Consider the following 14,688-nt stretch of genomic DNA (forward strand, 5'->3'; position numbering starts at 1 on the left):
TTGACTGGGCCATGGGGTGCCTAGATATTTGGTCAACCATTGTTCTGGGAGTTTCTGTAAGGGTGCTTTGGGATGAAATTAACATTTAAATCAGTAGATTAAGTAACGCACATTGCCCTCCCCAATGTGGGTGGGCCTCATCAAATTAGTTGAAGGCCCAAATATAACACAAGGACTGACACTCAAGTAAGAGAATTTTCCTGCCTGCCTTCAAACTGGGGCATTAGCTCTTCCTGAATCTTGAGCCTGCCAGCCTCTGGAAAGGAACTACACTATCAACTCTTATGGTTCTTAACCTTTCAGATTCAGACTAGAATTTAATCATCAGCTCTCCTTGGTCTATAGTTTGCCAGCTCATCATGCAGATCATGAGACCTGCCTGCCTCCATAATTGCATGAGTCAATTCCTTATAATAAATCTCTTTACACACACACACACACACACACACACACACACACAATCCTTATTGGAGAACCCTGATACATATTCCCAGGTCTCCTCTCTAATTTTCAAGAGCTCACATCCCAATCCCAACAATGTATCTGCCAGATGGGTACTATTATGGCCTGGAACCCTGAAATGAGAGGACAAACAACACAGGGCTGCACCAGAAAGTCAGACATGATTTGTCAGCCTTTATTAACCAAGAGCAAAGCCGAGCCCTAGAGTTTCCTTTTAAAAAAACCCAACCTTGTTTATGGCAAACAATGATTTAATTATATGTTCAATACTACAGAGCAAGAATTGATCACTTTCTAATCACTCATTCTTCTGAGATTAAAATGTAAGTGTAAAACAGTTAAAATAAGATTGTCCCCAATGATTTAAAAACAATTCCAATTGACAGACATTTCAAACACTATGTGTAGAACTCAGGACCAAAAAAAAGACCTTAAAACATTTTACCTTTGAGGTAGCACAATAATGCTGAATTAGATTTCTTTTATTACAATGAGCTTAAGAAAACAATGAGGAATCTACCTTTTGCTCAAGGTGGGCTAAATGGTTTTCTGCAAATCCCCCATGAGGTTAGTGACAGTTTTCTTTTTTTCTTTTTCTTTTTTTTTTTTTTTTTTTACGTATAAAGATAGCCCTGCAGTGTGTAAAAGGAAACCCACAGGGGAAGGCTGCTTCCCATAAAATAGACATTAGAATCATTGAGGAACGTCAGCAGTCAAGACAGGAGGAACAAGAGGTAATTGTAGTGAAAAACCAAACAACTTGTATCTTGTCAAGAATGGTTTACAAGTACGTGTCAAGAACAAAAATTTCAACATTAGCCCACTGAAAACAAAAATTAAAAGATGACGTTCATGGGTCTTTTCCCTTCTTCTCTGTGCAAAAATGCTTTCACTTTTTTGAAACGAGAGAAGATTGTTTCTACACTGCGACATGACATGGAAATTTTGTGTGCCCAGGGTGCTGCTGGGCACCAGTGGTACTTCTCACTGACTACCATTGTGAGCAGAGAATCTGGGCAATAAGAGGATGAACATGACCCCTCCTGGCTACAGAGCCATTTCTTGCCACTTTGCTGCTGAATTCACTCATTAAACTGCTCAAAGAAAAACTGCACTCTCACTTGAGAATCTACAGCACTTATATATAAAGACTATCAACTAAGAGGATAGCCCACGTCAACCCTTTCTTCAGAGAATACAGCCAAAAGAAGAGAGTGGGTGTGATAAACTGAGGCCAGAAGGAAGGATAATACTGTAGGTTGGACCTCAAGGCTCTCAGGAATATTCTTTACCATCCCAAACAATAGCTAAAATCCAGGAAAGAGGGCATGAAGCTCTAACCCATGGAAGAGAACAATATAAAACAATTAACACAGGGATCTCTTCCTAATATGCTCCTCCCCTTGAGGCTCACCCAACAGTTCAGGGCTTGCCTGACATAATGTGGACACTGGAGCCCTCAGCTGAGCTTGGTCTGCCACCTTTGAATCTCCATGCTGCAAAGAGAACTGGGACACTGTCAGACTCCTGGCACCTTGGTAATGGTTGTATCCTATTTCACTCACCCTGGTCCTTTTAAGGTCTTCCTCAAGCCAAACCCCCAAAGGGCCCTGTATGCAGTGAGGGTTTGGACTCATGATCTATATATCAATCTGTAGTTAGAGCGGGAGGACTTGAGACTGATGGATTTTACTCTGTAAAACAGCAACCATCAGTGAGTTGGGGGTATCAAAGAGGCTTCTGTGAAGAGGAAGACTGAACTGGGATGTGCAAGGAGGCAGGCTGAAAAGGCCCATGCCTAGCAGCCTGCAGGAGTGACTCTGGCACTAAGCTCACAGCCAGCCCTAACTAAAGCTGGCATGGGGGGTACAAAGAGGGCATCTGCTCAGTATTTAAACCGTGTCCTCACATAGTTGGGGCCAGACCTCTGTGACGCTCCTAAAGCTCAATGTACCTGCCACTTTTGCAATAAACAGGGGTGATTCCTGTCTGCTAAAGTGCAAGATCTGCTTTCCTAACTTACTTGATAATAAAGCAACACCCTGGAGAAGAACAACCTTGGAAAATCATGGGAAAAACCACATGGGCTTTCCCAGTGCTAGCTGCCTGTTTTGGGGTATTAGTTACAACCTCTCACGATTCTGAGACCTGCGATGCAGGCTATCTAGGGCAGTGTGAAAAGAGTCCTTCTGCTTTCACATCACAGAATGCAAGAAAAAGGGAGAATTGACCAAAGTTGTGGTAGGTCACCCTTCCGGAAATCTCTCCACCACACTGTCCATGGCAAAAGCAGAGAGCCTGGCTTATGTGAACAATGGAAGTGACATGTGGGCTCCATCACTATCTATAACAGGAATGACTCAAGCCCCAGCATGTGATCTCTTAGGGATCTATTGAGTGACACAAATTTAAAAAATAAATCATATTGGGAAGGGCCTCTTGATTTAATATAAACTTGGCTACAACATTCAAATTATCTCTATGCAGCCTTCACACTACTCTTAGGATCTCTTGTAGTTTCTTGATCCTAAGTCATTGTGAAGGAAAAAAAAATCCATTCTGAAATATATTTAATTAGGATAACTCATCAGCATTCTACCTGATAGAATTAAAAGGCTAAAAAAGTTTTAAAATAAGCTAAATTACTTTCCTCTGGGGTTAATAATTGGAACCCCAAATATCCCAACACCTTAATTAGAAAGGTTTTTACAGTAATTCTATGAAATTGTGAGTAATTCTGATTTTTAAAAACAAAGCGTTGATCTTCAGGATGAATGCCTGAGTCAGCTGACAAACTGATACGCGAATAGGTCTAATAAGAATTCCCTAAACACAGAAATAATTTTTTTTTATTTCAAAAAAAAAAAAAATAGCTGCTTCTTCTTTAAAGAGTTTAAAATTGATAGTTCAACAGCAAAGCTATGTGATAACACCGGAGTAGAAGGAAAGGGCTCTCTTTGTAGTAGTACAACCTCTTGCTGGCACACCGCCATTAGCTGGTAGGGACAACTGGGAACAAGATGGCAGGAGTCGCCCAGGGAAGTATTTGGGTCAGATAAAGTGATGGCACGTTCAGACCCTGGCTCCTTAGAAATGCATAGTGATTCACTCAAGCAAACTGCACAGAGATAAATAAAACAAAACAAAACCTACTAAAACAGAACAAAACACCCCAACCCAGAAAACCTTCCCTGGCTCTCTGCTACGTGAAGAATGTGCTGAACCCAAATTTTCTGCTCTAACACAGGTCCTCATGACCAATCGGTGTGCCCTGGCGCACTGACCTGCTGGGCCCTGGGCAGGGCCCTTTCCTAAACAGCACTGTGAGTTTGGAGACAGCTGTCACGGGTATAGCTGTCAGCAGACAGTACAATGCCACAGGACCACAGACCTCGGTCCTACCAGCTGCCATTTTCTACTGTAAAACCAAAGGCTACAATTGTGAACAAACGTGTGGACTTTCTCAAAGGACAAAGGAGAAGATCGAGGGCTACAACATTTCCTCCCTTGAGAAAGGTCGGGGGTGGGTGTCTACAGTTATACACAGGTTTGTGCAGACCTGTGGTGACTTCCAACAGCAACAGTAGCAGCCAGAGAGGAAAGGAAGATGATTACACTTTGGACTTTGTATCAGGCACTTAAATTGTTGGAGAGACATGCCGTTTTGAACCAAAGGTGTGACAACTGGGTTGGAATAATCATTACAAGTGGTCTAATAATGGGCTTTCAGAAGCAAAGTGGAGGAGGTATGGATCGAACCTCTGCCCATCTTTTAGTGCTGACTTTCAAGTTTTCTAAATGCCCACGGCCATAGCAATGGCAGTGGCGGTGGCAACAGCAGGAACAGTTCTGTTGTGTCTGTCTTCTGTGTGTGTTCTGTGGCTGACCAGAAGGTTTTGGTGTCACACTGAGAAGGCTCTGTGGTGTGGCACACCTACTGCCCGGGATCGATCAAATCCATGCTGGAGCCAAACATCTTCACCAGTTGTTCCTCGTAGTGTGAGATGTTTCTCTTCATGATGTCCATACACGGCCCCAGAAGCCTCTCAAATGCTTGCACGTCCATAACTGCATTGTTAAAAAGAGGTGCACGAGAGAATGAATTCTCTACATCATTAATTCAAAGTCATTTCCCACATGCAAACTTTTTTTCTTTTTAATTTAAAAAAAAAATTTTTTTTTTTCAACGTTTATTTATTTTTTGGGACAGAGAGACAGAGCATGAATGGGGGAGGGGCAGAGAGATAGGGAGACACAGAATCGGAAACAGGCTCCAGGCTCTGAGCCATCAGCCCCGAGCCCGACGTGGGGCTCGAACTCCCGGACCGCGAGATCGTGACCTGGCTGAAGTCGGACGCTTAACCGACTGCGCCACCCAGGCGCCCCTCTTTTTAATTTTTTAAAATGTTTTTCATTTATTTTTGAGACAGAGAGAGACAGAGCATGAGCAGCGGGGGGGCAGGGAGAGAGAGGGAGACACAGAATCTGAAGCAGGCTCCAGGCTCTGAGCTGTCAGCACAGAGCCCGACGCAGGGCTCAAACTCACGAACTGTGAGATCATGACCCGAGCTGAAGTCGGATGCTTAACCGACTGAGCCACCCAGGCACCCTGCAAACTTTTTATTAAATATACCCATTCACGTTACAGGGGATAAGACTGTGGGATCCTGGGCACTTGGAAAAAGGAGGGATGTTTCTACGTTGAGTACAGCCTGACTGTGTCATCTCGGTTTGTGACTTTGCAGAGCCCGGCAGCACCTTTCTCTTGATCCCTACAGAATCCTGGACACCTGCCTCCATTTCTGCTCTTTTCACAGGCTATACTGCTGTATTGCTAAAGGATATATACCCATTTCTAGTTGGTCCCACAAGCTGTTCATGCCTGGATGTGTGAGAAAACTGGTGGAGTCAAGGCTTGCTGCTGGGAAAAAAATACTGCATGTTAGAAAAAAAAAAGTATTATGCATAAAGAATTTATTTTTCTTACCTAAGCATTTGACGTCTCCCACTGCATAAGCTGAAGCAGCTCTGGGTTTGTTGGTGACGAGTGCAAGCTCTCCAAAGTACTGCCCCTTATGGCAACGGGCAATCTCGACCTCCTGGTTCCCACCATCCTTGTTTGCTTTAGTCTAGGGCAGGTGGAAAACATGACCTACACTGATTCCAGAATCACAGCTGGACATGTCCAGTCACACACACTTGCAGTCCCGTCTCAGTACACTAAACACAATTATTTAGACATTCACTCTGCAGAGACGCTAACTGCACCATGTAAACTGCATGGGCTAATTAGTCTCTGGTTTAATTAGAGGAGCTGGCTTTTACCTCGGGCTTCATCCAATTCCTAACAACCTTTCAGAGGTAATGGATAAGTATCAAGAGGTAAAGAGCAGACCATTTTCTTTGGAAGATTTATATATATATATATATATGTATATATATATATAATTATATATATATAATATTAATATATACTACACGATTATATAACATCAGTATATTATATATTAACATAAATATATTTATTATGTATTTTTATTTATTACACATACGTATATGTATATGAATGCTCTCTTTTTGGTAGATGCTGACTTCTGAGGCACAGGGGAAAAGACAGGTCATTTGCAAATTCCTTCTAAATGATGTCAATGTTTCTCTTAGGTAAAGTCACAATCCTAGGCTACTTCTTGATTTGAGATCATGTCTTTCTTGGCCAATACTTCACAGTGACAAATATTCTTTTTAGGTACTGTCTACATCTTAAGTTAGTGGTTCCCAAGGCACCTGGGTAGGCTCAGTCAGTTAAGCGTCCAGCTCTTGATTTCAGCTCAGGTCATGATCTCATGGTTCGGTTCCTGAGTTCACGCCCCAAGTTGAGGTTCATGTACAGCCTGGCACTGGACTCAGCACTAACAAGCCTGCCTGGGATTCTCTCTCTCCTCTCTCTCTCTGCTCCTCCCTCATGCACACATGCACACTGTCTTTCTCAAAAACAAACTTAAAAATAGTTTAGGGGCGCCTGGGTGAGGGCTCAGTCGGGTGAGCATCTGACTTTGGCTCAGGTCATAATCTCATGGTTCGTGGGTTCGAGCCCCGCATCGGGCTCTGTGCTGAGCGCTCAGAGCCTGGAGCCTGCTTCGGATTCTGTGCCCCCCCTCTCTCTCTGCCCCTCCCCCGCTCATGCTCTGTCTCTCTCAAAAGTGAATAAAGATTAAGAAAAATTTAAAAAAAAATAGTTTAAAGACTTGGATGTAAATTTAAAAAAGTAAATTAAAAAAAAAAAACAAAACAGTTTAAGTTAGTGGTTTCCCCCCCTACCACCACACATTTTTTTAGAGGAGCTGAGTAACTAAAAACAATTTTTTATAATGTTCAACCTGGAAATTTAGTGGTTTAACTTTGTATTAAGAAATCGAGCAGGTTGTAATTTATGCTTATCAAATTGCTGAAAATAATGTACTATATTATATTTAATATCTAGAGGTTTTTTGTTTGGTTTTGCTTTTTTTTTTTTTTTTTTACAAATCCATTTGCCAAGCTAAGCAATAATTTGTTTAAGTAAAAAGATTATTTAGAGTTTATTTATAAGAATTAGTCTCAATCTTTAAGAGCTACTTTAAGTTATAGGCAAATAACCCTACTTGCACACTACTGCCCTGACCTGTTTGCTCTGCAGTTGATCTGCTCCATTGGAGCCAACACTCCATTTCCAATTTCTGTAGCATTCTCTGGGGCTGCAGACACGTTTGTGCCCACCTAGTCCCTTCTCCAGAGTAGCATTTACCACATGGTCATGTGAACACCAGCCCCCTGAGGGTTTTGTTACAATGCAGATTCTGATTCAGTAGGTCTGGGGCAGAGTCTAAGATTGCATTCCTGACAAGCTCTCCCAACCCCCAGGGCCACAGTGCTGCTGGTCCCACACACCCAACACCACTAGGCTGTGATCAGGAGGTGTCAATGAGTATTTGAGAAATATGCAAACATGTATCACTAGTCCAAAAACAATAAGTAAAAGAACATAGATGTTTCAACCTATTGTTTCATGTGAAACAGCAGATCCATTTTTTTTTTTAATTTTTTTTAACGTTTATTTACCTTTGAGACAGAGAGAGACAGCATGAACGGGAGAGGGTCAGAGAGAGAGGGAAACACAGAATCTGAAACAGGCTCCAGGCTCTGAGCTGTCAGCACAGAGCCCGATGCGGGGCTCAAACTCATGGACCGTGATATCATGACCTGAGCCGAAGTTGGATGCTTAACCGACTGAACCACCCAGGCGCCCCCAGCAGATCCATTTTTAATCACGAATCAAGCCACCTTACAGGGAGTAATCATATTTATCCTTCTCTATATAACCTTTACTAAAGATATTCTATAAGAGACTTCATATTAGGTCAGTATTATATTTAACTATTTTAAAATTCTATATTCTTTTAAAAAATGTTTATTTTTTATGAGAGAAAGAGTGTAAGCTGTGGAGGGGCAGTGAGAGAGAGAATCCCAAGCAGGCTTGGTGCTGAGAGCCTGATGCGTGGCTTGATCTCACAAACTGTGAGATCATGACCTGAGCCAAAATCAAGAGTTGGATATTTAACCAACTGAACCACACCCAGGTGCCCCTAAATATTCTATAAAAAAATTTTGAACAGAGAAATCTGGTGATGACGGATTTATGGTAAGGATTACTCCTCCTACCTATTGGTCATTTTAGGTCTTCCTATCCATGAAATGGTATAATAACAATGGTCCTACAGACCTCCCCTTCCAGTGCTCTAGAAAGGAAGTTTTTTTCATATTCAACACCCACATGTATGTCTTTATCGTGTATTCCCCCCACTTTCTACTAGGAGTATTTATCTTTTTCTTATGGATTTGTAGCCATTATTTCTCATATCATTAATTATGTAACAGACGCAAAGGCAATAGGAACAAAGAGAAATATACTAAATCCCTATCACTGGAGGGACTTAAACATGGGTCTTTGCCAGTCACATGCCTCATATAACAATGACACTAGATACTAGACACACTTCCCATTTACAGCAAACAGCTACTTTCTGTGCACGCACCTGGCATAACTTGCCTTGTCACACACAGACTCACCTTGCTTCTGATCAGGATGCTCACCTCGCCGGACTCTATAATATAGAAGCTATCAGCCTTTTCACCCTGGAAAGGGAGAGGAGGTCATCAGAGCTATATATTGGCACAGGACACAGAAACAGATAATTTTCTCATTGCTCAAACTCCAATTTGTATTTAATTTCCAACTCTACAAATTAATCAGTGCCTAACAAATTCAGAACAAAATGAGAGGATCCTGGTCACCAGGGACTTCAGTCCAACTATGACTGACACATCTCTCACTTCCTAACATGGAATATTCACATTTCTCTCCACAAATATGCCCAGGCTGCCAACTGCGCACAGCATCACTATCTTTGCTGCTCATGTTAGTCTGCTATTGAAACCTGTGACTGGGACCAGTTGCCAAGGCTGCCACAGACAGTATCAAGGTGACTCCTGGCTACCTCTGGGCATGGGGCTCAAGGATAATGCAGCCTTCCAGAGGACAGTGTGGATCTGAAGAAAGCCCTGCCTTGGGGAGGGAGGTACTGTGATGTGGGTTGATGTCAACCTTATAAGCCTCAGGCTTTTCTTTCACTTGTTTGGATTTTAAACCACTTGGCTGAACCAGTCATTCAGGTAATTCAACAAGTAATTAAGTACTTACTATGTGCCAAGGCACTGTTCTAGGCATGTGAGACATATCAGTGGGCAAAACAAATATCCCTACCCTTGTGGAAATTACAGTCTAATATGGTAAACAAACTAAACAATCAACATAATGAATCAGCAAATTATACTGTTGTGTTGGAAGGCAATTAAATACTACAGGGAGGGAGCAATGTGGGATCTGGAGTGCTAGGGAAGGAGATGGCTACAGTATACAGCAGAGTTTCATCTGAGGGTGAGATCTGAGCAAAGGCTGGAATGAGGGGAGAGAGGCAAGCAGACACTAAGAGGATTTCAGGCCAACTTCAGTATCTGACCCCTTCCTCTTAACGTTTGGGGCAACAACCATCTACACTGGATAATTCAATACTAGTCCTGTGTTCTCATTCCATGTGGGTCTTATGTCTTCAGTAGAGTCTATACTTCTTCTGAATTTTTCCTAAGACTTAAATGTCGTTGGCCACTGCACAGATCTCCAAGTGGACATCTTACAGCTGAGGCTGCCATTCTTGAGTAATCTAGTCCCAGTTCATTAGATAATAATCATTGCTTTATGTGAGTAAAAAGCACAGCTTTAAAAAGGGCTGTTTGTGGGTTTCTGTGCTGCCGTGTTGGGTAGGTACCCTGTACCCAGCAGAGCTAAATCAACATGAAGTTCTAGTGTTACCCAAATAGCTCCCTGAGAGTTGATGAAGGAAACTAAGGGGAAGCCAGAGGTTGGGTCACCAGGAGGTTGCTTCTAGGTCCAAGAAGGGAGTTTCACAAAGGAAGATGGGATTATCAGTGTTCAGTGCTGTTGGAGGTCAGGATAAAGATTCAAATGTGTGCAGGGCGCCTGGGTGGCTCAGTCAGTTAAGCGTCCGACTTCAGCTCAGGTCGTGATCTCGCGGTCTGTGAGTTCGAGCCCCGCGTCGGGCTCTGTGCTGACAGCTCAGAGCCTGGAGCCTGTTTCAGATTCTGTGTCTCCCTCTCTCTGACCCTCCCCCGTTCATGCTCTGTCTCTCTCTGTCTCAAAAAATAAATAAAGGTTAAAAAAAATTAAAAAGAAAAGATTCAAATGTGCAGAAACATTCTGGTGACCAAGAAGAGGGTGGTGAGTGGTAGGGATGAGCCACAAAAGTGACAGGTGGTGAAGGGTGGTACCTGAGCTCTTTTTGTTTAGATAGATGTGTAACAGCCATAGTTTACAGTGCTAATTTTTCAAGGCTTCAGCCTGATGAATTTTTACACATTTATGCACCTGTGTGACCACCTCCTGGATCAAAACAGAAAACCTTTCTGGCCTCCAAAAGGGTCCTTATCGAGTAAAAACTACCATTGCTCCGACTATTAGGTGACCGTATCTGACTTCTCTCCTTGCAGTTTTCCTTAATTCCTGTTAAGGAAAGTAAGGCTGTTCCTGAACTTCATATAAATGGAATCCTACATGACCTATCATGTCTGGCTTCCTCTGGTCCACACTGTGAGACCACACTTCTAATATGCCTGGCTGTGAAAGGGATGAGAAGCTGGTAGCTGGAGCGAAAACAGTGAGTGGAGGAACGTGAGTGTATTCTGAAGAAAGACTCAGGCATGTCTACAGGGTGTGAAGAATGAGCCTGATGAACAGGGGAGCTCAAATAAAAGAGAATCTGCTAACAATGCTGTGCTCTGCTAACAGAGCTCACTCCCAGCAGGCACTCTGGTGAGTACCACATGTGCACTGACTGCTTCATGCAATTGCCCAAGAAGTCAATACAATTGGTACTACTACTACCCCATTTTACAGATGAGTTTCCTCAGAAGCTCAGAAGATAAATAACTGTCATAGGAGGTAGAGGAATAGCTGGTGGATTCAAGGTTGAGAGGAAATGGGAAGAAATATTATCCAGACCACGAGGAACAATGAGGCTTGCCTAGGTAAAAGCTCTTCTCTTTCTCTGGACCAGAGGAAGGACCATCTCTGATCCTCTTTTTTTAATTTTTTTTTTAATCTTTATTATTTTTGAGAGACAGAGGGAGAGCAAGCAGGGGAGGGGCAAAGAGAGGGAGACACAGAATCTGAAGCAGGCTCCAGGCTCTGAGTTGTCAGTACAGAGCCCAAAGCGGGGCTCGAACCCACGAACCATGAGAACATGACCTGAGCTGAAGTCGGACGCTTAACCAACTGAGCCACCAAGGCGCCCCTGAGCCTTTTAATTTTACTAATTTGCTAATACATCATCTGAAAGGATTATCATAGTTCACAAACAATTTAAGAAGAAAAAATTAAGGGGCGCCTGGGTGGCTTGGTCGGTTATGCGTCCGACTTCAGCCCAGGTCATGATCTCACGGTCCGTGAGTTCAAGCCCCGCGTCGGGCTCTGGGCTGAAGCTCAGAGCCTGGAGCCTGTTTCAGATTCTGTGTCTCCCTCTCTCTCTGCCCCTCCCCTGTTCATGCTCTGTCTCTCTCTGTCTCAAAAATAAATAAACGTTAAAAAAAATTTAAAAAAAAAAGAAGAAAAAATTAAAAACGAAACCATGAATAATGATACGATCAACTGAAAATGGTCTATTTTTGAGGCATCTGAGGGGTACTGTTTGCATTTCCAGCCTCATGAAATAGCCTGGTTAGGCTGAGACAGAGATGGGCCAGGAGAGATATTTCCTGCCTCCCTCAGGTCCAGTGATAGATAGTGCATGCAAGCTGGCTGTTCAGACTTTGCAGGATGCCTCTCAGTTTTTAGGGGAGACAGAGCAGAATGAGATGACTACCCCAGTAGCAAAAAACAGGAGCTCAATGGAAGAATGTCCCTGCTTTTCAAATTGTTAAGTCTGCTAATAGCATCTGAGTATACATCTCACAGAAAGAACATTTCATTCTATATTTAGGAGTAAAGAAGCCAGACTATATTTTACATTTTAAAAAAAGTTTATTTATTTATTTTGAGAGAGAGGGGGACCACAAGAGAGAGAGGGAGAGAGACATAATCCCAAGCAGGGTCCTCACTGTCAGCACAGAGGCCAATGTGGGGCTCAAACTCATGAATTGCAAGATCATGACTTGAGCCAAAGTCGGACACTTAACTGACTGAGCCATCCAGGTACCGCTATTTTACACTTTTATAATTTTTTTATTAAAACTTTTTTTCTTAATGTTCATTTATTTTTGAGAGAGAGACACACACACACAGAGTGCGACGGGGGAGGGGCAGAGAAAGAGAGGAAGACACAGAATCCGAAACAGCCTTTGGATTCTGAGCTGTCAGCAGAGAGCCTAATGTGGGACTTGAACTCGAAAATGGCAAGATCATGACCTGAGACGAAGTCAGACGCTCAACCAACTGAGCCACCCAGGTGCCCTCCTATTTTATATTTTTTGTGAACATATCAGGTGTTTCAATAAACAGCTTCTGAATGTCTATGTGGCAGGCACTGACTATGTTACCATCCATATGCTAAAATTCACTGGGCTTTATATTAAATAAATGTCTTCTTTTCACAAATGATGATATAGGATCCATATCCCATCCTAAGAATGACCGAAACTCTAATTCAGGACATGGTATGGTACTTCCTTTTTTTTTTTTTTTTTTTTTTATGTTTATTTATTTTTGAGAGAGAGAGAGTGAGCACAAGCTGGGGAATGGCAGAGAGAGAGGGAGACACAGGATCCAAAGCAGGCTCCAGGCTCTGAGCTGTCAGCACAGAGCCCAACGCAGGGCTCTAATCCACGAACCTCCAGATCATGACCTGAGCCGAAGTCAGACGCTTAACCGACTGAGCCACCCAGGCACCCCAACAAAATGGTACTTCAATGCTGAATACATGAAACATACTTTTTATAAAGTACAAACCAACTTCTGTCCATATCATCCAGAGAACAGGTAAAACATTCCATCAATTAGGATAAATGAGCAAATTATGAAAACACTACAAAGTATATAAACATAAAAAAAACAACAACCCAGAGATAAAAATTTGTGTTGATGAACTTGAAAGGATGAAATAAAAGAAAACTCTGAAGTGGGCAGCTGGCCAGGGGCCTCCCTGACAGCATATGTGGTCTAGAGAACACCTAGAGACAGGCAGAGATGCACACTAGCCTCCCACCAGCCCCTGCAATAAGCAGTGGCTTCTGTTCTTTCCACAGTATCTGGGCCCTTGCTGGACACCTGCATTAGCAAGGCACCCACCCTCAGACATAATGACCTGTGAAGAAAGCTGGGCTGTAGGAAGAAGCTGGTGGCATGCTGGTGCTGAAGAGTCACAGCATCCAAGCACAACTGCCCAACGGGGCTTAGGGCAGCAATCTCTAAATGCTGATGACCATCACTGATCTTCAGGGATGTAGGGAAACTTCTCTTGGTTTCAGCTCAGGTCATGATCTTATGGTTTGTGGGTTCGAGAACCTGCATTGGGCTCTGTGCTGGCCGCCTGGAGCCTGCCTGGGATTCTCTCTCTCTCCCTTTCTCTCTGCCCCTCCTGTGCTCTCTCTCAAAATAAATAAATAAACTTAAAAAATACTAAAATGCCCATATTGGAAAAAGAAGACAGGCTAGAAAGTGAAAAGCTAAGCAACCAATTCAAGAGAACTGGGGAAAAAATAGCAAAACGAAGTCGAAGAAAGGAAATGAGATAAAGACAGAAAATAATGAAATAGAAAACATTCAACCAGATTAATAAAAGGCAAAAAAAGTGGTTCTTAAAACAGACTGAAAGAATTAGTAAGCCCCTTGCAAGATTGAACAATAAAAAAAAAGAGAAGGCACAAAACGACAATATCAGGAATTAAGATGGGATCATTCTAGATGTTGTAGATATTTAAAAGGTGTTATAGGAACATTCTGACCTACTTTGTGCCAAAAACATTGAATTTTAGATAAAATGAATAAATCCCTAGCAAAATAGGTCTTACCAAAACACACTGAAGAATAGAAAACCTAAATAGTTTAACAATTAACAACTTAATTTGTGGTCAAAATCTTCCCACAGGGGCACCTGGGTGGCTCAGTTAGTTAAGCATCTGACTCTTGGTTTTGGCTCAGGTCACGATCTCATGGTTCTGTGAGTTCAAGCCCTGTACTGGGCTCCACACCATCAGTATGGAGCCCACTTGGATATCACTCTCCCTCTCTCTCTGCCTCTCTCTCTCTCTCTCTCTCTGAAATAAGTTAAAAAAAATCTTCCCACAAAAGAAACATCACTAAGTTCCTTAAGATATCCAAGGAATTCTAGTCTTATACAAACTCCTCAGATAATAGTAAGAGAATAGAATCCCATTACGATTCTAACACCCCGATATCAAAATCTGACGAGGCTGCTATAAGAAAGGAAAATTATGTATCAGCCTCACTTGGGAACACAGCCAGAAAATCTTAAACAAAATATTAACAAATTGGATTCATCAACATATGAAATGGATACTACACAATGGCCAAGTCAGTTTATCTTATCTCAGCAACACAAGGCTGCTTTAAGATTTTAAAATCAAATCAATGTAATCACTGAAGTCTTGTTAATAACAGCT

The 14,688-nt window shown here is 42.4% G+C and overlaps 1 protein-coding gene across 1 annotated transcript in view; it reads right to left on the reverse strand.

The window, feature by feature from the left end:
- Positions 1 to 616: 616 nt before the first annotated feature.
- PRKAR2A (protein kinase cAMP-dependent type II regulatory subunit alpha) overlaps positions 617 to 14,688 on the reverse strand; it is a 114,034-nt gene continuing 99,962 nt past the window's right edge. The window contains exons 9-11 of the mRNA XM_045496754.1: positions 8,569 to 8,634; positions 5,450 to 5,591; positions 617 to 4,530 (exon numbers count right to left, since the gene is read on the reverse strand). Coding sequence (XP_045352710.1) covers positions 4,397 to 4,530; positions 5,450 to 5,591; positions 8,569 to 8,634 — 342 coding nt within the window. The 3' untranslated portion in view covers positions 617 to 4,396. The remainder of the gene's footprint in view (positions 4,531 to 5,449; positions 5,592 to 8,568; positions 8,635 to 14,688) is intronic.

The sequence above is a fragment of the Leopardus geoffroyi genome, chromosome A2, assembly GCF_018350155.1.
Source record: "Leopardus geoffroyi isolate Oge1 chromosome A2, O.geoffroyi_Oge1_pat1.0, whole genome shotgun sequence".
NCBI classification, from domain to species: Eukaryota; Metazoa; Chordata; class Mammalia; order Carnivora; family Felidae; genus Leopardus; species Leopardus geoffroyi.